General features: G+C 38.1%; 1 protein-coding gene across 3 annotated transcripts in view; it reads left to right on the forward strand.

Moving 5' to 3' along the window:
• Positions 1 to 800: 800 nt before the first annotated feature.
• Positions 801 to 25,081, forward strand: part of SDAD1 (SDA1 domain containing 1) — a gene marked incomplete at its 3' end in the record, with an annotated part of 32,303 nt that continues 8,022 nt past the window's right edge. Inside the window, exons 1-13 of one of the 3 annotated variants that reach the window (XM_084233287.1) lie at positions 801 to 1,005; positions 6,855 to 6,959; positions 7,377 to 7,517; positions 8,086 to 8,196; positions 10,220 to 10,291; positions 10,368 to 10,468; positions 11,613 to 11,670; positions 18,275 to 18,349; positions 19,472 to 19,573; positions 20,427 to 20,496; positions 21,259 to 21,362; positions 23,220 to 23,277; positions 24,620 to 24,678. In XM_084233287.1, coding sequence (XP_084089413.1) covers positions 916 to 1,005; positions 6,855 to 6,959; positions 7,377 to 7,517; positions 8,086 to 8,196; positions 10,220 to 10,291; positions 10,368 to 10,468; positions 11,613 to 11,670; positions 18,275 to 18,349; positions 19,472 to 19,573; positions 20,427 to 20,496; positions 21,259 to 21,362; positions 23,220 to 23,277; positions 24,620 to 24,678 — 1,146 coding nt within the window. In that variant the 5' untranslated portion in view covers positions 801 to 915. The remainder of the gene's footprint in view (positions 1,006 to 6,854; positions 6,960 to 7,376; positions 7,518 to 8,085; positions 8,197 to 10,219; positions 10,292 to 10,367; positions 10,469 to 11,612; positions 11,671 to 18,274; positions 18,350 to 19,471; positions 19,574 to 20,426; positions 20,497 to 21,258; positions 21,363 to 23,219; positions 23,278 to 24,619; positions 24,679 to 25,081) is intronic. The other 2 variants (XM_084233288.1, XM_084233289.1) reach the window with 2 other exon arrangements.

Below are 25,081 nucleotides of genomic sequence, written 5' to 3' on the forward strand. Positions count from 1 at the left end.
GGAAAAGACTGTAGGGCGGGGAGGGGTTCATTGTCTGAATTTTCTAGACAGACTTCTGCATTCCTGCCCCCAGGTGGGCTTTCTGGTGGGCTTTTGCATTCCAGCCTCCTGTGACCTTTCAGAAAGGAATTTGAATACAATTAGTGTGCAATACAGAAAAGGTGAAGAATAAAGATTCCAAATCAAGCATTCAAAGTTACCCATCCCCTCCTGGGTAAATGCCCAGCCAAACAGGGTTGGCCCAAAGCAGGCTCACTGAGGTCCGAAAGCCTGCCACAAGTCCAAGGCACCTCCTGGTGGGGACCCACAGAAAAAGGACAGAAGGGGCCCAGAACGTCTGGGACAGAAGGAGCAAAATCAAAATCAAGAAAAAAACTGCCTCTGTTAACCTCCCCACGGGTCTCTCACCCACATCTGTTTCAACCAGTCCAAGCCCAAGAAGCAAATGCAGCTTCTTCCCATGTCTCTCTGCTCCACGTGCCTCCCCCAGATCTCCTTGTTGCTTCCCATCTTCCTTCCTTCCCCAGTCTCCTCTCCAGCTTCTCCTCCTCCCTGCTCAGCTCCACCCTCCCTTGGGACGAACGGGGAACTGAAAACTCCCCTTTCCATGGGGACCACACTGTTGCAGTAGTAGCGGCGGGCCTAAAGAGAGCGAAGGAAAATAAAAATCTCATAATCTTTACCAAGCTTTTTTTTTTTTTTTTTTGCCTTTGGAAGTAAGTTTGGCACTCTGAGGCTCCCGTAGTGTACACGGTCCCTTTAAGAGTCAAGATGGCGCTGCCTACCGTGCTTCCCATGTGCTGTTTCCGGTCGTACTCGGAAGCACGATTCCCAGCCGCTGCTGGCGAGGTGGGAGCTTGCCAGTGGTGTGGACTTTCTTAAAAACAGCAGTGCGCGGAGCGATCGGCAGCCAGCATGTCCAACAGAAACAACAACAAGCTCCCTAGCAACCTGCCGCAGTTACAAAATTTGATCAAACGGGACCCGCCTGCCTACATCGAGGAGGTGGGAATGCAGCGCCACATCGTTAGGGGCCTGGGTTCCAGTAGTTGAGCCATCGGCGTGGGGGAGGCATAGGGTGGAGCTGGGATTCTGGCTCACAGCGTGTTCTGATGTTAACTTCAGGGGTCCTTCAGGAGAAAAGAGGGCGTTGGACAAGGGACAAGCCTCAGGGTTCGTTCCACACCTCTTGCAAACACCCCCTCTTGATTTTCTCTGCTCCGCCGTCAGGGAGACACCCTTAAAAATCTCATTTTGTTTTAGGATTTATCTTCTAAGCTTTCTAGCAGGTTTCTCACTCTTCTGTGTTTTGAAACCCCTCACTTGAGTTAGCAGGTAGTGCTTAATGAAGCGTATGCTTTCGGCTGACGTTTGTTTCCGAGAGCCCACTTTGTCTTCTGGACTGTCGGGAAGGAAGAGTAATTTTCAAATATAAGGACCAGACACGGGAATTTATTATATCCAGTTAAGCCAGGATTCATTATCACCGAAAGCTAGTAAGATTTGGATGTTAGAATTTTTCTTCAAGATTAGACCCAGAATAGGAGGAATTTTGTATATTGACTTGAACAAACTGAACGTTAAGGGTATTTAAACCAAAAAGTGATGAAGGGAAAGTTGTGGTGGTTTTAATTTATTAACCTGGCAAGTGCTTACTTCAAAGAGGCACCAAGCAGGTATCTCTGTCTAGGAGCTTTTGCTGCAATTACTTTTTTGTGCATCTTCCTCACTACATTGTGATTTGGTCAAGAAGAACACAATTGGCCTTCTCATTTTCCTCCCCCCCCCCCCCCAGATTTTCACTTAAATATATTTATCTGAATGATTTTTGACAAGTAGCGGTGTCAGTGGTTTAGGTCACTAGTAGACTTTCCAAAGATCAAGGCAATGGAGATAAAGAGTAAGGAACAGATGCAGGAAGTCATCTAAGTGAGGTTTTGAGGTGTGTAAAGCACTGTACAACCATTGACAGAGTAGTAGTTGAGAATCTGAAGAGTGCTATATTTAAGAGCATTGGTTTAAGAACAAACTCTAAATTTGGGTTCTGCTGTTGACCAGTTATGTAACTAAGGAGGGTTATCACTGAGCCTGTACATAGCGTGAGGAGATAAACCTAATTCAGTGGATTGCTTTTTCATTCACTGAACAAATATATATCCAAATCCACATATATTTTATCTACTGTCTATCTTCTAGGCTCTAGGCTCTGGGGATATAACGGTAGGTAAGACAATATGAGCGCCTTTTTTATGTTGGGTGTATGTTCTAGTAATGGTAGGCATAGAGTAGTAAGGACTATAAGTAAAACTGAGTGGGAATATGTTAGAATTGGAGGCTGTTGTTTTAGAGTCCATGAAAAGCTTCTCTGCTATGATGATACTGAACCAGACAGGTCCAGAGCATTCTAGACAAAGGGAATAAGAAGTGCAGTAGCTCTTGGAGAAGAAATAGGCAGCAAGTGTGACTAAAGTGTAATGAGCACAAAAGAGGGTAGAGGAAGATGATGTGGAAAATACACACAGGGGTCAGATCATGAAGGGCCTTTAGGGCCATGATAAGGAATTTATATTTTATTCTTAATTCATTAGGGTCATTGAAGAGTTTTAAGCAGAGGAGTGACATGATCTATTTTAGAGTGGCACCTTTTTAAAGTTTGCTTTGTAGGCTGTATATAGAATGGATTGTAGAGTAACTACAATTGCTGGAGGCATTGCTGGAGGCAGAGTAACTAATACAATAGCAGTTGGAATAGTCCAGGCAAAGAATGGTGATGCCACTGGAATTTCAGCAGTAGTTGACAGTTTGGGGCTTGCTCTACATGGAATAGTTAGTAGGGCTTCCTGGTAGGATGTGGGGAGTAAAGAAAACAGAAGGAATGAAGGGTGTCTCAATTTATTTTTATTTCTGTGTATAGGTAGATGATAGGTAGATGAACCACTTTCAGAGGTTCATTCATCTGACAAGTGTTGAATATCTCTTATGTGCTAGTCCCTGGGAATATAGTAATGAACTGTACAGATTAAAATCCTTTCTTCATTAAATTACATGCTAGTAGGTAGAGACATGAAATAGCAAGTAATGCAGAACATACCAAATGATGGTAAATGCTTGGAGAAAAAAAAATATGTTAGGAATGAGTGAGTTATTGCTATTTTAAATGGGTTAGTCAAGGCCTTCTTGAAATATTTTTGCATAAAATCTGAAGGGAGTTGAGGAAAGCTGTCAGAGTGACCTAGGCAGAAAGAACAGTAGATAAAAGGAACCCAAGGCAGAAATATGCCTACTAGTTCTGAGGACTATGAAGGAAGTATGGCATAAAATGGGAATGAGGGAAGCAGGAGTAATAGGAGGTGAGGTTTTATATTTTATAAAACCTAGATGTTAGTAAGAGCGTTGGATTTTACTCTTGAGATGGAAGCCTTTGGAAGGTTTTGAGCCGGAAAACATGAACTGCCTTATATGAAAACAGGGTTACTCTGGTTATTTTCTTTTGGTAGGAGGGCAAAGTTGTATAACCATTATCACAACCTAATTTCCTAATATTTTCATCACCACAAAAAGGAACCCCTATGAATTAATAGCCATTGTAGATTGTAGAAGCAGAGACCTCAGGTAGGAGACTGTTGCAGTTATCCACAGCAGGAGGTGGTGGCTTGGACCAAAATGGTAACAGTTGGGAGAAGTGATTAGATTCTAGATCTGGTAGGTACAGAAAGTCCTAGGAAACACCAACATCCAGAGGCTATTGAGTTGCTAAATAATTAGCAAAAGGGACTGAGAAAACAGCCAGTGAGGTAGGAGGAAAATCTGTTAATGTCCTAGGAGCCAAGTATAGAGGGTGCTCCCCAGGGTGGGAAAGATCAAGCATCTCACACTAATGAGTCAAATATCATAAACAGTGGAAATTGACTTAAATTTAGCAACTTGGATATCATTGACTACCTTAGTGTGAACAGTTTAGGTAAAGGAATGGAGGCCAAAAAGCCTACAGAATAGGTTGAAAAACATTTAGGGTATGAGTCCATTTACATGAACTTTCCAGAATAGGCACATGCATAGAGAGAGAAAGATTAGTAGTTACCAGGTCTTTGAGGTTGAGGGGAAATAGAAAATGGCTATTAAGGGATAGCGGTTTCTATTTGAGGTGAGGAAAATATTATGAAATTAGATTGTGATAATGGTCACACAACTTTGTGATATATGGAAAGAGTAAATTTATGGTATGATTTATATCAATTTAAACAATTTTTTTGAGAATGGAAAGTGATGGGCAATAATTATGGGCAACTCATTGAAGATTTTATCTGAAAAGAAGAAAGAAATGGAGTGTAAACAGGAGTTAAAGTGTGAGTAAGAGGTTTCTTTTAAGATGGCAGAAATGACATCATATGTGTTTACTGATGGGTGCAGAAATTGTTGAGACAAAAATAAGAGGAGACTGCTGAAACAAAAACCTAGGTTGAATAGAGGGTGGGGGTTTACCTGATGTCAAATGATGACCTGATAGTTTACTATCACAGCAGGAGGGAAGGTAATGTGTATGGACCCAGAGGAAGCTACATGGTTAAATAGGGGTGCTAAAGTATGACAGTTATCCTCAGGTTGTGTGTAGTATCTTAGTAAAACTGAAGACAAAATCATCAGTTGAAAGTGAGAATAGGGAGAGAGAGTTTGAGAACAGAAGACAGAGCACAAAGTAGTTGTCTAGAGAGGAGGAAAGTATGGTAAGATTGCCAGAATGTACTACGATCCTTTTGGGGGCTTGTGGTAATGAATTTAAAAGGAGATTAGTTAGCTAATTCTCCAACTGTGCTTAGCTCTGAGAGTGTAGTCATGGAAAAGGAAAGCATCGCATGGGCATTTGTCATATGAGCACAATGAGAGAAGGGGACAGCGTGGTGAGTTGAAGTGTATGCATGAAGGAGATTATAGTGATTGCTCATGGAATTGAAGCTGGCTGAGAAGCTGGGTAGTGGGTACGGAGGACAGGCAGTAGGCTCACTGGACTGGATTCTAGTGAGGCTGTTGGGATTGGGATACTGCAGAAAGAGAAGGAAAAGAGTAGATGGAAACTGGAAAAGAAACACCTCTAGAGGACATTATGAAAGAGTTATAGTTGTTGCTAATGACAAGATTTGGAATATGATCATGGAGTGAGGGCTAAGGTGGAATAAGAGTTCAAGATGACTAGAGGTGAGATTAAGGAGGGGAGAGGCTAGGGGATGGAATGTGAAATCACTACAAGCTATGAGGGGAATTATGTTCGTGGGTAATAACACAATGAACAAAGAACTGGAGTGTTTGAGGAATGTGGAGAATGAGTATAGTCAGCAAGTGGTTATAAGAGGATGAGTCAGACAGACTCGAGAGAGGTAGGGTCTTAGCTGAAGCATGTAGCAGCTACAAGTTTCTTTCTTGCCTCCTACTCTTGGAGAAAACTGGAGACCTAGAAGTTTTGTTGAGGAAATCAAGAGTTAAGTTTGGTTTTTGTTTTTGTTTTTTGACCATGCTAAGTTAAGGTGTCTGATAGGCATCTAATAGAGATGTCAGGCAGTTGGATTTATGAATTTGGGGTTTATTTGAGCAGTTAGGTTGGTAATATAAAGGAATCCTCTTTGTCATAGTGCCAGTGTCTCTGTCTCTGTCTCTCACTCACACACACACAATTTAAAGCCATGGTTTAGGATTGAAGAGTAGATGGAGGGCATAGAACTGATACCTGTTGAGTTCCAACATTAGATTGTTGTTTGTTAATTGAATGAAACATAATTAAATGAAGTTATACATAATGAGCTTGGCAAATAGCAAGCTGAATATTACTTTTGACTGTTAACACAGTCTATAACTCTGGGATAAAGTTTTAATCAGTTTTTAAAAGAAGAGGGGAATTTTGATTGGAAGGCTTCATGTACTTGAGATATATTTACATTTTTACCCAGTATTTTTTTGCTGATGTGAGTGCTCTACACACATAGACAACATTGTAGGGGGTTATTTGGATAATAAATGACAGAACAGGAAAAAAATCTGAGTTTTTTGATTCTTACTTCTCTTTATGCTACACCACTTAAATTTTTGGGTTTCTATAGATTTATTTTATTTATGCATACAAGAACTGGGGTCTAGGCCAGAGGTATGGGGATGGGAGAGTAAGAGGATTCATCAGAGACAGAGTGGGGAGCAGAACAGTTCGATCTACTGAGATACACTGTTGAGGGGAACAGCGGGTCACACAGGAGAAGTCTGTTGTACCAAGTGGGTTAGCTCCCTGGTAGGGATTGAACTCAGGCCTCAGTGGCTGGTGATAGCTTGATAGTGCTGAGACTTTAACCCCTGTGCCATCAGGGAGGCTCACCACCTAAATTTTTTTTAATGTCTTTTTTTTTTTTAAAGATTTATTTATTTATGCATACAAGAAGTGGAGTATAAACCAGAGGTGCAGGGGGTGAGAGGATTCACCAGAGAGAATGGGGAGCAGAACGGGCAAATCCACTGAAATACACTGCTGAGGGCAGCAGCAGTCAAGACTGCCTGACTATCCAGGATGGAACTCATGCTGCAGTGGCTGCCGACAGCTTGAAAACACTGTATCTTTAACCCCTGCACCACCAGGGAGGCCCCTCATCACCTAAATTTTTAATAATAAAAGTTTCTTTAGATTGCCTCTGATGTACTTAAATTTTTCAAAACTCATTTTGAATGCACATAAGGCAATGGCAATGTCTATATACTTTCACCACATCTTTTTCTCTCTGTCACTATCAAAGACTGCTAAGTAATTTTTTGATTTTTTTAATTGAGAAAGTCATATAATAGAAGGTAACCAACTTAATTTTTTTTTTTTTTTTTTACAGTTTCTACAGCAGTACAATCACTATAAATCCAATGTGGAGATTTTCAAATTACAACCAAATAAACCCAGCAAAGAACTGGCAGAACTGGTGATGTTTCTGGCACAGGTAAGAAGATAATTTTTGAATAGAAAAAAGACAGTTGTCACAATTTGCAAACTCTTTTTCTAGTAGTATTCAACCTTCTTTCATTTGGAAGTGGAAGCTTAATTTTTAAAAGATTTTTTTTTTAAATAAAAATCCCTTTTTGGAACTTTTATTCTTTCCCTATGTTAGAAGAATTCACTAGAGCTCTTCATGGAACCATCCAGAGCAGAACTTTCAAGTTATTTGTTTTCTAATTTATCTAAAACACCTCACACATATTTTACTAAAACTAGAGGAACTATAAAAGAGATCAGAAAAAGGGGCAAGTCTACATAAGCATATGGGGAAAAAAAGAGAAGGTTTAGAACTATCTTCTGTGAAACATAGTCTTTTACTCTCCTTTCCAGAACATCCTAAGTAAGTGCATATGAAATGTAGGAGAGAAAGAGAAACTTCAGAAGAACCTTTGCTTTGTTACAGATTGGTCACTGCTACCCAGAACATTTAAGTAACTTTCCTCAAGAGCTGAAAGATCTTCTCTCCTACAATCACACTGTCTTGGATCCAGATCTTCGAATGGTAGGATCAATATTTGGATTAGAAAATTGTGCTGTATTCATGTGTGCATATAATATGTGGTTAAATGAGAACAGTGTCTCAGCTAAATATCTTTTTGAATTGTAAATCAGAATTTTACCCCATTTAAAAAATCTTTTTGTGGTTTCTCACTTATACATAGAATAAGACTCAAGCATATTATCATGGCCATAAATCCATGTGTGCTTGCTTTCTTACTGTGTTTTTGATTTTATCATCTTTGTGGATTCATTGATCACTGGAATTTTGTTGTATATTGATACTTTTTTGATATTCCTGTGTAAAGTAAGCATCACTCACTATTTTTCAGCTATGATACCTTGTTTTGCTTCCTTCATTATACTTTTCATTATCTGAATTACACCTGTTTATGTGTTCATTGTCTGTCTAGCCCTTCTTCTGCTCCACTCCTAGTGTAAGGTCCAAGACTGTTCTGTTTTGGTATCTAGAATAATGCTCAGTTAGTAGAACATAATTTTATGGAGTGTATATACTCCAGTTTCTCATCTTTAATTCATTTTCTTATAGTATATTTTCTCTTTTTTCTAAGACATTTTGCAAAGCTTTGATCTTGCTGAGAAACAAGAATCTCATCAACCCATCAAGTTTGTTAGAACTCTTCTTTGAACTTCTGCGTTGCCATGATAAGCTTCTGCGAAAGGTAAAGAGCAAAATGTTTTTCCCCTCCATCTCATTCATCCTTGTAGTGACATAGAACTTGTGGGGTTTGGAGTCTCTTGAGTTCTTGATGCTTTACATCATTAGATGTAATTAAAGATAATTATAAGAGGAAGAAATTGACCTTTGTATGCATACAATATGGTGGTGTTAGCTAACACCATTTCTTGCATGCTATTTGCTTGGCATTATTTTCAGAGTTTTTTTAAATTCTGTTATTTACTCCCCAAAACCCTATGGAATAGGGATAATGATAATGATGATGATGATTACTTTACAGATAAAAAGTTCGAGGCACAGGGAGATAGAGTAGTGAGCTCAGGGTGTCACGGCCTCTGAATGGTGAGGCTGGAACAGAAGGCCAGGGACTCAGACTCCAGACCCGAAGCTCTATTCCATTTACTAACAGCCTTACTCAAAATAGACTGGACACGCATAGCTGTAATTGGCCTTGCCCTCACCTCCAAAAGGCCCTACTTATAACAAAAAGTTAGCATTCTCATAGACCTTTGTGCTCACTTACATAAGCAATACTAAAACTGAAAGTTTACAAAGGAAATTTAAGAATGTAAAACTTAAGTTTACATTTTACTGACTTAAAAGTTTTCCCCCAAAGTATTAAAAGATTACTGCCATTTGATTTCAGCAATTTATAAGATGTACAAGCAGGTTTGTACTTCTTGCTCTAACTTGTAGAGTAAAAGTGGTCCATGGGCGCATATTTCTGTGCTTCTAATATCATTGATTGTAATTATTTAAATGTTCATGAATAGAGCAACTCTTTTTTTTTTTTTAAAAAGATTTATTAATTTATTTATACAAGCACTGGGTACGGTCAGGAGCACGGGAGGGTGAGAGAATTCACCAGAGCCAGAGCAGGGAACAGAACAGGCAGACCAACGAAATACACTGCTGAGGGGAGCAGCAGGCATGGCAGGAGAGGTCTGCGCGCCATGTGGGACCCTCGATGGCAGCTGGGGATTGAACCAGCCCTACAGAGGCTGCGGGCAGCTTCATAGCCCAGCGCTCAACCGCTGCACCACCAGGGGAGGCCGTATAGCAATTCTTTTTAAATAAGTACTAAATCTCATTATTGCTCAGTACAATAGTGCTGATGACCATCAAAACCATTAAAAAGCGTTTGAACACGTTACACAACAAACAAAAGCAACAGTTAAAGTTTGAGAGAGTCCCACATGTATTACACACTGGTTGTCCTAAATTTCACGATAACAGCTCTCTATACGTATTCATGAAACTAAGAAAAGTACACAAGCAATTCTGAAATGAAATCAATTTATTCAAGTATCTCTATTTAAAATGTGTAGTTCAGTGTTTTTTTAGCACAGAGACTGCAATTATCACCACTATCAATTATAATGCATTTTTTTACCCTCAGAAGAAACCCCATTTCCAATAACTGTCATCTCCCATCCCTTCCCTCCACCCCTTCCACCTCCATCCCAGTGCCAGCCTAGGGAATCACCAGCCCAGTCTAATTCTGGTCTACTGTGATCAGTTCATATAAATGGAGTAATATAATACATGATTATTTGTGACTTATTTTACTAAGCTTAATGTTTTCAAGATTTATCATCTATATTACAGAATGTATTAGTACTTAATTATTTTTGTTGCCAAATAATATTGCACTGGTTGTATCACATTTTGTTTGTCCATTCATTAGTTGATGGACATTTGGGTTGATTCCACCTTTTGACAATTATGAATAATATTGCTTTGAATATTTGTGTGAACATTGGTGTGGAAATGTTTTCATTTCTTTTGGGTGTATAACTAAGAGTGGAATTGTTAGCGCTATGGTAACTACTAATCTTTTGAGGGCAACTTCAATTATGTCTGTAGTCGCTTTTTGTTTGCTTTGGGTTTCTTTTGTGACAGAATGAAAAAGAGGTAAAATTAACTCCTCCTGTACATTTGTACTTTTTTCTAATTTAAGCAAGTTTAGAAATGTTACTTAAAATGTATGTTTTTCTTTTCCTCAGACTTTATACACACATATTGTGACTGATATCAAGAATATAAATGCAAAACACAAGAACAACAAAGTGAATATAGTAAGTACCCTTTTGTTCTCCATGCTTGCAGCTTTGTGCCATCAGTATACTAAGTTTTCTTTTTCCTTTTCTTCAGGTATTGCAGAATTTCATGTATACCATGTTGAGAGATAGCAATGCCACTGCAGCCAAGATATCTTTGGATGTGATGATTGAACTCTACAGAAGAAACATCTGGTAATACATTTGTGTATGTGTGTGTAAGTGTGTTTGTCTCTTGAGAATAGAATTTTTTATTCACTTGTAATTACTATAGAGCACATACCCAAATATTTTTTCATCAACTCTTTAATATTCCTCTGTCATAGATTAACTTAGAAGTAAAAATACAGAGGCAGTCCAAATGACTAGTGACAATATTGACTACCATTCTTGAGTACCTACTTTACATTACCTGTTCAAACTTCAGAACATGTAATGCAGCTTTTCTGGGATTATTACCATTTTATAGGTAGTGAAACTGAAGTTCATAGAGTTTAAGTTTTGTAGCTAGTGAGGGACAGAATTGAAATTGAAATCCAGATCTGACTCAGAATCATAAAATTTTGGTTTGTTGGTACAGTATCCTAATTCATGTCTTTTGTTTTTCTTAGTACCTTTTTTTTTTAACTGTAGATGTAATATTCATGGAGAAGCTAGAAAAGTTTTATTCCCTGTTGCCTTTCTTTAACGTAAATTTTTAAATAGGATGGCAGTTTTACTACATTATGGTTTTTTGTGTTTTTTTATGTTATATGCTTCACTTTATCTTGAGTATGTTCTTATGCCATTAAAAATTCTTCCAAAAGCCCATCTTAATGACCATATAATTTTCTAATGTTACACTGGGCTAAACTTTAATTAAATGTTTATCTGTGATTGACTATGTAGGAACCCGTGACTTAAAAATATTACAACTGTGAACTCTAACTTGTCAAATATTATTTTGGCCATTATCTATGCTATGAAATATACTAGAAAAAAAATTACTTTAAAATACTCATTGTCTCGGGCCTCCCCGGTGGTGCAGCGGTTGAGCGCTGGGTTGCAAAGCTGCCTGCAGCCTCTAAGGTGCCGGTTCGATCCCCGGCTGCTCCCCGGCCACCGGAGGAGGGTCCCACATGGCGCGCAGACCTCTCCTGCCGCCCGCTGCTCCCCTCAGCAGTGTACTTCGGTCCTTCTGCCTGCTCTGCTCCCCACTCTGGCTCTGGTGAATTCTCTCACCCTCCCGCACTTTTGACTGTACCCAGTGCATGTATAAACAAAAAACAAACAAACAAATAAATAAAACATGCCTCTATAAAAAAAAAAATAAAATAAAATACTCATTGTCTCTCCCCAGGAATGATGCCAAAACTGTCAATGTGATCACAACCGCATGTTTCTCTAAGATCACCAAGGTGAGTATCTGTAAGGCTGTGTGAAGGCATTATTCGTTCACTGGATAGAAGGTGAAGGCGATGATAAGTGAGGAAAAAGTAATGTGTGGATTTGCAGTTCATGTTTAGTAATGGTTTCTTTGTGCTTAGGTGCTTCCCTGGTTCATTTCTGCTTTAGAGGAGTCAAAATTACTATGATTTCTTTTTTCAAAAATGAAAATGAAGAAAGTCTTATGATTGATAGATTTTAATATTTTATTGACACAACATTGGTTTATAGTGTAATACCAGTTTTAGATACATTAGAATTCATGTCTGTATACCCAGAATTCTAGTTTCCATTCTTAGTTTCTCTTGACTTTTTAAAATGCTGAGCTTTAAACAGTAACTTTCACCCTTATTTTATGTTTTCCCCTGTAATTCTTATTCTTTTCTTGGACTCTGGCACAACTGAAAGAAATTTCAGGACTATGTTTGACTTCCAGTGAGAAGGGTTGTAATGTCACTTTCCTTGTGAGAGGTGTGGAAATTCTTGACAGTTTTCTTAAGGATAACATCTATGTAGAGCCTGGCTGTTTTTTTTTTTTTTTTTTAATTAATAAATTTTATTTTTATATTCCCCATACAATTGCAATCCCCCCATTCTGACCCCAATCCCTCCCCTCCCGCCCCCCACCCCCCAAAAAGTGTCTCTGGTTCATAGTTTTTGTTGATTTTGATTTTCACTTTCTTATAGTTATTCATTTTCCTGGTCCCTTATTTAAGTTTTCTAGATCCCTGCTATGAGTGAGACCATCCGGTATTTTTCTTTTTCTTTTTGGCTTATTTCACTGAGCATGATCCCTTCCAGCGTCATCCATGTTGCTGCAAATTGCATGTGTTTATCTTTTTTGAATGCTGAGTAATATTCCATGGTATATATGTACCACATCTTCTTGATCCAGTCATCTATTTTTGGGCATTTGGGCTGTTTCCAAAGCTTAGCTATTGTAAACAGTGCTGCTATAAACATAGGGGTGCAGGTGTTCTTTGGAATTGATGTTTCTGTGTTCTTTGGGTAAATACCTAGGAGTGGAATTGCTGGATCCTGTGGAAGCTCTATGTTTAGTAGGTCCAGAAATCTCCACACAGCTCTCCATAGTGGTTGGACCAGTTTGCACTCCCACCAACAGTGCAGAAGAGTTCCTTTTTCTCCACAACCTCGCCAACATTTGTTGTTGCTATTTTTTTTAATATGTGCCATTCTCACTGGTGTAAGATGGTATCTCATGGTAGTTTTGATTTGCATTTCCCTGATGACAAGTGATGTTGAACATTTTTTCATATGCCTGTTGGCCATTCGCATTTCCTCTTCAGAGAAGTTTCTTTTTAGTTCCTCTGTCCATTTTTTGACTGGATTATTTTCTTTGTTGTTGTTGAGTCTCATCAGCTCTTTGCAGATTTTTGTGATCAGTCCTTTATCATTAGTGTTGTGTGCAAAAATTTTCTCCCAGTTGGTGGGGTTTCTCTTTGTTTTTGTTATTGTCTCTTTTGCTGTGCAGAAGCTCTTTAATTTGATGTAGTCCCAGCTGTTGATCTTTGCCTTCACTATCACTGCTTTGGGTGATGTGTCTGTAAAGATGTCTTTGATATGCAAATCACGTAGTGTTTCGCCTATATTTCCTTCTATGTATTTTATGGTTTCAGGTCTTATGTCTAGTTCTTTATCCATTTTGAGTTGATTTTTGTATATGGTGTGAGGTAGTGGTCAAGCTTCATTCTTTTGCATGTAGCGACCCAGTTTTCCCAGCACCATTTATTGAACAAACTTTCTTTGCTCCAATGCATAGTCTTTGCTCCTTTGTCAAAGATTAGTTGACCATAAATCTGTGGGTTTATTTCTGGATTTTCTATTCGATTCCATTGGTCTGTATGTCTGTTCTTGTTCCAATACCATGCAGTTTTGATGATTATGGCTTTGTAGTAGAGTTTGAAGTCTGGGAGTGTGATGCCTCCATTCCCTTCTTTTTTTTTTCAGGAGAGCTTTGGCTATTCGGGGTTTTTTGTGATTCCATATGAATTTCATCAATAATTGTTCTATTTCTTTGAAGAATGACATTGAAATTTTTATTGGAATAGCATTGAATCTGTATATTGCTTTTGGTAGGATGGCCATTTTAATAATGTTTATTCTCCCAATCCATGAGCAGGAGTGTCTTTCCATTTCTTTGTGTCTTCTTCTATTTCTTTTAACAGTGTTTTATAGTTTTCTTTGTATAGGTCCTTTACCTCTTTTGTTAGATTTATTCCCAAATATTTGATTTTTTTGTTTCAATAATAAAAGGGATGGTTTTTTTGATTTCTTCTTCTTCAGATTTATTGTTTGTATATAGGAAGGCTACTGACTTTTGCGTGTTGATTTTGTATCCTGCCACTTTACTGAACTGATTGATGAGTTGAATTAGTTTTTCTGTGGAGTTTTTGGGGTTCTCTATGTATATTATCATATCATTTGCAAAGAGTGACAATTTGACTTCTTCTTTTCCTATTTGGATTCCTTGGATGTCTTTCTCTTGTCTTATTGCTCTGGCTAGGACTTCCAGTATTATATTGAAAAGCAGTGGTGAAAGTGGACATCCTTGTCTTGTTCCAGATCTTAATGGAATTGCTTTCAGCTTTTCACCATTGAGAATGATACTGGCTGTTGGCTTGTCATATATGGCCTTTATGATGTTGAGGTACGTTCCTTGTATCCCAAGAATTTCAAGGGCTTTTATCATGAATGGGTGTTGCACTTTGTCGAAAGCTTTCTCAGCATCTATTGATATTATCATATGGTTTTTATATTTCTTTTTGTTGATGTGTTGGATAACGTTGATTGATTTTCGGATGTTGAACCATCCTTGTGTCCCTGGAATGAATCCTACTTGGTCGTGGTGAATTACCTTATGGATACACTGTTGGATTCTGATAGCTAAAATTTTATTGAGGATTTTTGCATCAGTGTTCATTAGGGAGATTGGCCTATAGTTTTCTTTTTTTGTGTTGTCCTTGTTCGGTTTTGGTATTAGTGTAAAGTTGGCTTCATAGAACGTGTTAGGTATTATACCTTCCTTCTCAATTTTTTGGAAGAGTTTGTGAAGGATAGGTACCAATTCGTCTCTGAATGTTTGGTAGAATTCATTTGTAAATCCATCAGGTCCTGGGCTTTTGTTTTTGGGGAGGTTTTTGATTACCATTTCAATTTCGCTAATTGTAATTGGTCTGTTTAGGTGTTCTATTTCTTCTTTATCTAGCTTTGGGTGATTGTAGAGTTGTAGGAATTTGTCCATCTCCTCTAGATTGTTAAACTTGTTTCCATATAACTGTTCATAGTAGTTATTAATAATTCTTTTGATTTCTGCTGTGTCTGTTGTGATTTCTCCTCTTTCATTTATTATCCTATTTATTTGTGCTTTCTCCCTTTTTGCCCTTGTGAGCCTGGCAAGGGGTTTATCTATTTTATTTATTTTTTCGAAGAACCAGCTCTTGGTTTCATTGATCTTTTGGATTGTTTTTTTAGTTTCGATTTCATTTATTTCTGCTTTGGTTTTTATTATTTCTTTTCTTCTACTGGTTTTGGGGCTTTTTTGTTGTTCTTTTTCTAGATCTTTGAGTTTCGAGATTAGGTTGTTTCTTTGAGTTCTTTCTTGTTTCTTGATGTGAGCATCTATTGCTATATATTTTCCTGTTATTACTGCTTTTGCTGCATCCTATACATTTAGGAAATTGGTGTCCTCCTTGTCATTCAATTCAAAGAATTTTTTAATTTCTTCTTTTATCTCCTCGTTAGCCCAGTGGACTTCCAGTAGTGTGGGTTTCAATCTCCATGAGGTAGGAGAATACCTTGCCTTCTCTTTATGGTTTATTTCTAGTTTGATGCCTTCATGGTCAGAAAAGATGGTTGGTATGATTTCAATCTTGGTGTATCTGTTGATGTTTGTCTTGTGCCCCAGTATATGATCGATCCTAGAGAATGATCCGTGTGCGCTTGAGAAAAATGTATACTCAGATTTTTTTGGGTTTAGTGTTCTATATATGTCTGTTAAGCCTAAGCACTCTAGATCCTTATTTAGAGCTTTAGTGTCTTTACTTATTTTTTGTCTTGTTGATCTATCCATTGTTGATAGTGGTGTGTTGAAGTCTCCCACTACGTATGTGTTTTCTCTGATGTCTGTTTTCAGAGATGCCAATAGTTGTCTGATATATTTTGGTGCTCCTTCGTTTGGTGAATATATGTTAATGAGTGTTATTTCTTCTTGAAGTATTATCCCCTTGATCATAATGTAATGACCACTGGGGTCTCTTTTTATCTTTTTAAGTTTGAAATCTGTTTTATCTGATATGAGTATAGCTGTTCCTGCCTTCTTTTTTGGTCCATTTGCTTGTAGAATTGTTTTCCATCCTTTAACTTTGAGTCTATTTTTATCTTTTGCAGCTAAATGTGTTTCCTGGAGACAGCAAAAGGTTGGGTTTTATTTCTTAATCCAGCCTGCAACTCTGTGTCTTTTTATTGGAGAGTTTAGTCCATTTACATTTAGAGTTAGTATTGATATGTTAGCATCTGTATTTGCCATTGTGTTTGTCTTTCCTTTGATTTTATTTATTTATTCTTTTAATAACTTTCTTTGGCCTTCTTTTGTTGTTATTCGTCCCTCTGAGGTTCTGGCTTTAGGACTCCTTGTAGTATTTTTTTGGAGTGGGGGTTTAGTCACAATGAAATTCCGGAGTTTCTGTTTGTCTGGGAAGGTCCATATTCTTTCTTCAAAGAGGAAGGAGAGCTTTGCGGGATAGAGTATTCTTGGTTGGCATCTGTTTTCTTGGAGTCTGTTGACTATGTCCCTCCACTCTCTCCTTGCCCGTAGTGTTTCTTCAGAGAAGTCTGATGTCAGTCTGATTGGTTTCCCTTTGAATGTTATCTGTTTCTTCCCTCTTGTTAGTTTCATTATTTTTTCTTTGTCTTGGATTCTTGAGAGCTTTACTATTATGTGTCTTGCTGTATTTTTCCTTTCGTCATGGAAGTTTGGTGTTCTTCTTGCTTCTTGTATATCAATTTTCAGATCCTTCTTAGCGTTTGGGAAGTTCTCTTCAATTATATCCATGAATATTTTCTCTGTTCCTACATCTCTCTCCTCTCCTTCTGGGATTCCTATAACTCTTATATTTCCTTTCCTCATGGAGTCAGATAGTTCCCGAAGTCTTTCTTCGGTCTTTTTCCTTCGTACTTCTCCTTCCTTTTCTGTTTTAGTTCTTTTTATTTCTGTGTCTTCAAGAGTACTTATTCGTTCTTCCATTTCATCTATTCTGCTTTCACTGCTTTTCCCAGAGTTCTTTAGCGTCTCCATTAATTCTTTGATCTCCTGCATTTCTTTTACTTCCCTCATTAGGGACTCAATTTCATTCTTCTGGTCATTAATTATTTTCCCCTTATCATTGTTTTCCTTTATGACTTCTGTCAGTTTTTTAATCACAGCAATTTTAAATTCTCTATCTGGAAGGCTCAGAAGTTCTTCCAAGTTACTGTCGTTGCAATCTGGTAGATGGTTTTCTTTTTGTGGTGTGCTATTTTGCTGAGGAGTTGCTGGGTTGCATGTTGTTTTTCTACTCCCTACTGCCTGTTTTCTAATTTGCCGTATTCCTTGTGACACTGTGTTGCTGGTACTGGCCGGCATCTTGGGCGACCTTCCCAGCTCACCACTGGCTCCTCTGGGGAACTTCTGCTGGGTTCACAAGTCTCCAGCAAAGACAGGTCCCTGCTCTGTCTCCTCGGTGAGCCTTCTGCTGGGTTCACACAGTCTCCAGCAAGAAGGGTCCCTGCTGCAAAATGCCGATGCCGGCGACGCGCTCCCCTGCACGCCCGGTCTGCCCCAGCGGTGGGTGCTGCTCCCCTCTGGGCTGGAACTGCAGGCTAGAAGGCGCCCAGCATGGGCAAGCCTCCCAGCTTACCTCTGTCTCCTCGGTGAGCCTTCTGCTGGGTTCACACAGTCTCCAGCAAGAAGGGTCCCTGCTGCAAAATGGCGATGCTGGAACGAGCTCCCCTGCACGCCCGGTCTGCCCCAGCGGTGGGTGCTGCTCCCCTCTGGGCTGGAACTGCAGGCTAGAAGGTGCCCGGTGTGGGCAAGCCTCCCAGCTTAACCTCTGTCTCCTCGGTGAGCCTTCTGCTGGGTTCACACAGTCTCCAGCAAGAAGGGTCCCTGCTGCAAAATGCCGGTGCCAGCGACGCGCTCCCCTGCACGCCCGGTCTGCCCCAGCGGTGGGTGCTGCTCCCCTCTGGGCTGGAACTGCAGGCTAGAAGGTGCCCGGTGTGGGGAAGCCTCCCAGCTTAACCTCTGTCTCCTCGGTGAGCCTTCTGCTGGGTTCACACAGTCTCCAGCAAGAAGGGTCCCTGCTGCAAAATGCCGGTGCCGAGAGCCTGGCTGTTTTTATCTAGTTAAAGATATGTACTTATAAATAACACAAAATATTATACTCTAATTAAGAAAAATTAGTCCAGGCCCCACCTCTCATTTTTTCTTCAGATCTTAGTTTGTATGTATAGACAAAAGTTTTTATTCTCCATTGTAAATTGGGTTTAATTTTAACTGATTTTGTTCTAATTGGTTTTTAGATATTAGTTGCTGCTTTGACATTCTTCCTTGGTCGAGATGAAGAGGAGAAACAGGACAGTGACTCAGAATCTGAGGTTACTTTAACATTAATCGCTTCTGAATTTTTCAGTTTATCAGATTTCATTATTGCTCTCTGTACAACTGCAAAATCCATCACTGCTCAACTCAGAAAGAAACTGTATGTCACCTTTATCCTTTAGTGAGTTTGCCATACTGGAACTTTATTTAGAATTTGTCACCTATCCAGTGTGATTGGTCAAATAACTAATAAAACTTAGATTCATTCTGCCTTCATTTTGGTTTTAAAGCTATTATTATACCTATATGTCACTATTTAAACTTAGAATGAGAATTGTTGCCACTCTCTTTGAGGTAGCGTGTCAGCATCATAGAAGCTTAGACTGGGGACAGAGATGAGTCATATGGCATTTATGATGTCATATAATTATAAAAATATTTTGTATTATCAAAAAGGAGAAATTTTTTTTAATTCCCTTTATCATTTTGGTGACAATAATAGTGGAATATATAATAATATCTTTTAATTTGTTTTGTCATTATTTTAGTAAATAATATATGAACAAAATATTCTTGTATAAGAAATTTCAGATACAATAAAAATAAGATGAGTTTTCATTATTCTCCCTGAGTGATTCCTACTTCCCACTTCTTCAGATATAAACATTTTGTTCCCTATGCGTTTATATATGAATGTATACATATTGTCATACATATGTAGTCGGTTTTTAGAAACTATACAGATAATATATGCATACTGCTTTCTTTCTGTTAAATGTAGTTGTAGCAATGTATTTAGATCTTATTAATGCGTATATATCTACCTCATCCTTTTAACCTTTATATAGTATTTAAGAATGTGACTGTATTATAGTTTAAGCATTATCCCACTGATAAATGTTTCCTTATTTTTTTAAATAAAAACAATTATATGCTGTTTGCATATTATAATCCAATTAAAAGGGAACAAAATCCAGAAATGAGAATCTGTGTATGTGCCTGTTTTGCATGTGGGCAAATACTTTTTGTTGAATTGTAAAAGATCTGCTTAAAATCCCACTCATCTTTAATAGCTATATGCCAGGAGTATAAATACAGAGAAGTGGCTGAAAGGATTGGTCTTGGCTTCTATGCAGATTATTCTTGTTTACAGTTTTACAATGTAGTTTCTTCTTTAGGATGAAGGACCAACAGCAAGAGACCTGCTAGTTCAGTATGCCACAGGGAAAAAAAGCTCCAAAAACAAGAAAAAGATGGAAAAGGCTATGAAAGTCCTCAAGGTGAGACTTGTATCTGGAAAATGAGATGGAATCATTTGATATAAAATATGTTATTTTTGTAAAAGTTTTTAAGAATTTTGAAATAATAAAGAAATAGTATTTTTGAAAGTCTTAGAAATATGTGGTAGATTTTTAAGCAATATTTTTTCCCCTCAAATTTCATTGATTTGCCAGTCATTTAATAACTGTGATTTTGGAAGTACATCTTCACACCTCCATATGGGCACATACTTTACTCACCTTATACCAAAGCTGCAATGCCAGTGCCCTATCAGCTTCTCTCCCTCCCTTTTCCTCCATCCCATCTCATACCCAATATCTCCTTTTACAGAGTCTTAAGAATTATTTCTGCTGAAGTACTTGTTTTTTAAATAAATATCTTTTTTGGATTTAGCAAAATCTGACATAATTTGATTAAATTCACTCCATTTGTTCTGATCAAGATGGCTAGCTATATTAGAGTATCTTTCTTTGCTAGATATGTCTTCTCAAAATAATACATAAGTGAAATACATTTTATATTTTCTAATGACTTTTTCTATAGATCACTAATTTGACCTTTACATCTTTTTTAATGTTTATATTTCCAGGTTCCTTTAAGTCTCACAGGTGCTGACAGCTGAAACAGTCTCAAGGTTTAATGTTAAAAGATAAACCCAGCTCTTGTATGCATAAATAAATAAATCTTAAAAAAAAAAGATAACCTTATATTTACTTCTTACAGGTTTTTTTAAAGAAAGATTTTTTTTCCTTTATTAAACAGAGTGGGGTGGACTTTAGCGCATTAGTGCATTTAATCCCAAGGACCTCGTCACTGGTACTCAAAATGGAAATGTGTTTTTCCTTTCTTCAGAAACAAAAGAAGAAGAAAAAACCGGAGGTGTTTAACTTTTCAGCTATCCACTTGATTCATGATCCTCAAGGTACTATAATTATGACTTGCCAAGTTTCCTTGTTCGTCTATTTGGCTTGCTAACTTAAGGGTTACCAAGAAATACAAGATCCCAGCCATTTAACAGATAATCAGTAAATGCTTAGTTGTTACTAATTGGTTTTGGTCTGAGGAATTAGGTTCTAAAGCACTTGTGCCCAGTCCATGCAAAATAAGAAAAATGTGCAAATACAGCTTTCTCTGCAATTTATGTCTTTAACAGCACAGCACCTGACCAAATGAAATAAGTGATAGTCTTTTGTTTGGCCCCTTTCCCCACTATTAATTAAATTGTCGAGAAGTTTGGGAAACCATATTTTGGATCATAAGATTTCAATCTAGACCACACATTTGAATCACCTAGGGTATCCTGAAACTGACCTCAGAGACTCAGATCTAGTTGAAGTGGGGTGCGAGGGGGACTCAAATTCTGCATTTCTAACAAGCTTCCAGGTGGACCAGCTGTTGACTATCTATGGAGCATGCCTGAGAAGCATGGCTCTAGAAACTATTAACTACTACTATCAGTGACTCTAGAGGTTGATGCTAAAAATCATGGGGCTCCTTGAGACTTAACTCTGGGCACCATGGAAGATGTATTCTCCTGTGTGTCTTCCTCTCCTGTTTTACCAGCCCAGTTCTGCAGATAGACGTTAGGCACAGCTCTCCCAGAGTCAAGGATCTAACAACTGTCTTTTCCTGTACCTGTTATAGCCAGTGGTGTGCAGACACACTCTGATAATCTCCCTTCCAGATTTTGCAGAAAAACTACTAAAGCAGCTAGAGAGCTCTAAGGAGAGGTTTGAAGTGAAGATGATGCTCATGAACCTCATCTCAAGATTGGTGGGAATTCATGAGGTATGAGATACATTATGTTTTCCTTAGAAGTAGAATTATTCTGTATAAAAGGAAAGTCTCTAAGGTAGACTATGGCTTAGTTTTATGCCTCTGTAACATTTAAACCCATATAATTTCTGAACATAGATGTTTTTATTACTTTGTTTTCCTAATAGTATGTTAAATTAGACACATACTCAGTTTATGGAAAGACTTGTGTTCTGTTTACCTCCTTTTTCTTTTTATTCAACTATGTTTCACATATTTATCTTTTTGAGCCAGTAGAACCCCTATAATATATCAATTGTTAGTACATTTTGCTGTTTACTTAACCTTTCATTGCCTTCCTGACTTTCACACCACTCTATTAGGAAATTGTCTGAATTTTCTATTTATTTGTTTATGTTAAATTAGATTTCAGGAGCTCCTCAGTGCATATGTATTGCTATACATATGGAAACACACATACTTAGACTAATTGCCATTGCAGAAAAGGAGAGATTCCCAAATATTTTAGCCATAAAGAAATGATCATTAAGGTTGTTCCCTGTTATTTACTCTTGTGACTGGTACTGCTCTGAACAGCATTGGCTGTGTTGCTTCCTTTAAAATGTCTTTCAAAGGCTAATCAATACAAAGTAAAAATCAAAATCAACAAGGAACTATAAACCAGAGACACACTGGTGGGGAGAGGAAGGACTAGAGTCAAAATAAGGGGGAGAGGGGTACAATTGTATGGGGAATATAACCATAATGAAAATGCATACATTGTGCAAAGATGAAAAATGATGTAAGAATTATATAAAATACAATATTTTTTAAAAAATAAAATAAAATAGTTGCTAAAAAAAAATAAAATGTCTTTCAAATTGGGGGGAAACAAAACAAAACAGTAAAACAGACTTTTTTTACTGAAAATCAAATATCAAGTCAAAAATGAAAGTTTCTTTTTTTAGAAAAACTTAACATTCTAATGAATATTTTGTATTTTTTCCATGGACTGCAGTTATTAGATAGATAAGTTCTTGTTACATTTGAGCAGTAATTGTCAGGCTGGATTTGAACTGAAAGGAAAGCAAAAGTGATTTGTGATTTAATTAAGCATGCTTTGATGAAAATGTACTGGAGTTCACAACTTGTCACAACTGGTAACACAGTTTTGACTACAGAAGATGGACTAGGTCCATCTTTACTGAACAGTCTTCTCTGGTCCTTGTTTTACTTTGTGGCTAAAATAGAAAAAAATTCATTGTTACTGATAAACTATGGAAAAACCAGTCCATCTCCAAAGTTTCTCTTCTTGAAGTTAAAGATTACTATTGCTTTAATAACCAGTAATATTGCCATTCTCGAGGTAGATGCCAGAGTGTTAGTGTGTTCTCTCTCAAACATGGAGCTCAGTACTTTCTCCACTGTGTTTGGAGTGATGTGTCCTATAATAAAACCAAAAGTGTCTTTGGTGATTAGATTATATGAGGGGCTATCTAATTGAATTGCTATTTTGTTCCTTATTTTGGAACCTTAATATCAATGCTATGTCTTCCTGTAAACCTCTTTCTCTCTGGCTAAAAAAATGAGTTCTGTGGCCATACCAACTTTTAAAGAGGGAGAATGTGACATTTGGATTGCCTTTTTAACCCTTGGTTTATTCTGCATACATTTTCTCCCTCTTTGACATGAGGAAGCAGCATAGCCCTCCTTTCCTGGCTTCATGCAGCACATGGAATCATGCTGAGGTATAAATACTTCCTAGAAAAAGGCAAAAGTACAAAATGATTCCCAGATAGTTGAATTTGGTGCTATAATTGCATTATGAAAAAAATAAAGCTCTATTCTTTCAGTTATATTAATATTAAAGCCAGTGCATTCTGTCCACAGCTTTTTCTCTTCAACTTCTATCCCTTTGTACAAAGGTTTCTGCAGCCCCACCAAAGAGGTAAGCCCCCCATGCTGTGTCTCATAGTGTTTTGTTCTGAAATTACTAAAGACAGTTAGGAGTTAAGTGTGTTGTATATCTGAGAAAGGGAAAAAAGCCCTTTTGTTCTCGTCTTGAAATTTATCTTGGGTAAATTTTTCTGCTCATCAAATTTAAGAAACATTTATTTGGAGGGAGGTGGGGAGGACCAAAATATTGGTTTCTCAATGCAAGTCATTTTGTAATACCATAAATACTTGTAGAAATTTATGAGAACATTTGTAATAGAATCAGGATTTTATTTTTCTGTTCTTTTGCCTTGGTGTATTTTCAATTAAAAACAACATAAAAGGGCCTCCCCGGTGGCGCAGCGGTTGAGCGCTGGGTTGCGAAGCTGCCCGCGGTCTCTGCGGCGCCGGTTCGATCCCCGGCTGCTCCCCGGCCACGGGAGGAGGGTCCCACATGGCGCGCAGACCTCTCCTGCCGCCCGCTGCTCCCCTCAGCAGTGTACTTCAGTCCTTCTGCCTGCTCTGCTCCCCGCTCTGGCTCTGGTGAATTCTCTCACCCTCCCGCGCTTCTGACTGTACCCAGTGCATGTATAAACAAAAACAAAGAAAGAAAGAAAGAAAACATGCCTCTATATAAAAAAAAAAAAAAAAAAAAAAAAAAAAAAAAAACATAAAAGCTATAAAGAAGTGGTTATATCTCCCTTTGAACTTGAACCAAGATGGAAAAGGTGTGAACATTTAGTGACTGTCTTACGTAAACCAAGCACTGTGCTAATTAATAAGTGCGGTACGTACATTTATTATCTCATCTAATCCTCACTTTAATCTTGTAAGGTGTAGAAAAAGAAAAAAGACTGAGCTCACTCAGCAATCAATAACAAATTAGAATTCACTTCACTTTTGCCTTTTATACATCCTGCCCCTTCAAAGGGAGAGTGTGATGCTTGTATTTGTCAACTTACTTCATGATTTCTATGCTGGACACTGTTAGACATAAAAATTCCACAGTTAAATCCTTGCCATCATAGAACTTACATTCTTGAGTGAGCTAGACAGGCCTGTATACATACAATTTGTCCAGATAGAAGTAAGTGTTTCGATAAAAAAGGAAACAGATTAAAGGTAATAGGGAATGCTGGATTCTATTTTATATTGGGTGGTCAGGAAAGGCATTTTGATAATGTAGCAATTGAGCAGGGACCTGAGGTGTATCTTCTCTCCCTTCACTCCAGAAGATCCTTATTCCAGGGGGAGTAAGCAGCATTGGGATTAAAGCCGGAATGTGTTTACCATATTTGTCATAGTTCTGAGAAGCAGAGCAATAACCTGACCTTTCTGATCTTTTCTGTCTTTAGAAGTAACAAAGATCCTTCTGTTTGCTGCACAAGCGTCTCATCACTTAGTGCCTCCAGAGGTAAGAACTCTTAAAACTTGTGTCTGAATCTAGTCTGTGCATTCCAGGGCCACTATTAGGTATATCGTGGTGGTTTTTCCCAGAGGAATTACTGTCTCCCCCTTACTTAAGTGAGTAGTAAAGACACTAATTCTAAAGAACTTACACGGGCAAACCAGAAGTTACACAGTTCAGTTGTAGGAACAAGAAAATTTGCTATAAAAAGGAACTTTGGGACTGGTTTTTAATTTTGTTTAATTGCCACATTTTATGAGGGGAGGTCAGGAATACCAGGTAATTTTTAAAAAAGCACCAGTAGGGCCTCCCCTGGTGGCGCAGGCGGTTGAGCGCAGCACTGTGAGGCTATCCGAAGCCTCTGCACTGCTGGTTCAATCCCTGGCCAGCTGGCGAGGGTCCCACATGG

Source organism: Talpa europaea, assembly GCF_964194135.1.
Source record: "Talpa europaea genome assembly, chromosome: 5".
In the NCBI taxonomy this organism is placed as follows: Eukaryota; Metazoa; Chordata; class Mammalia; order Eulipotyphla; family Talpidae; genus Talpa; species Talpa europaea.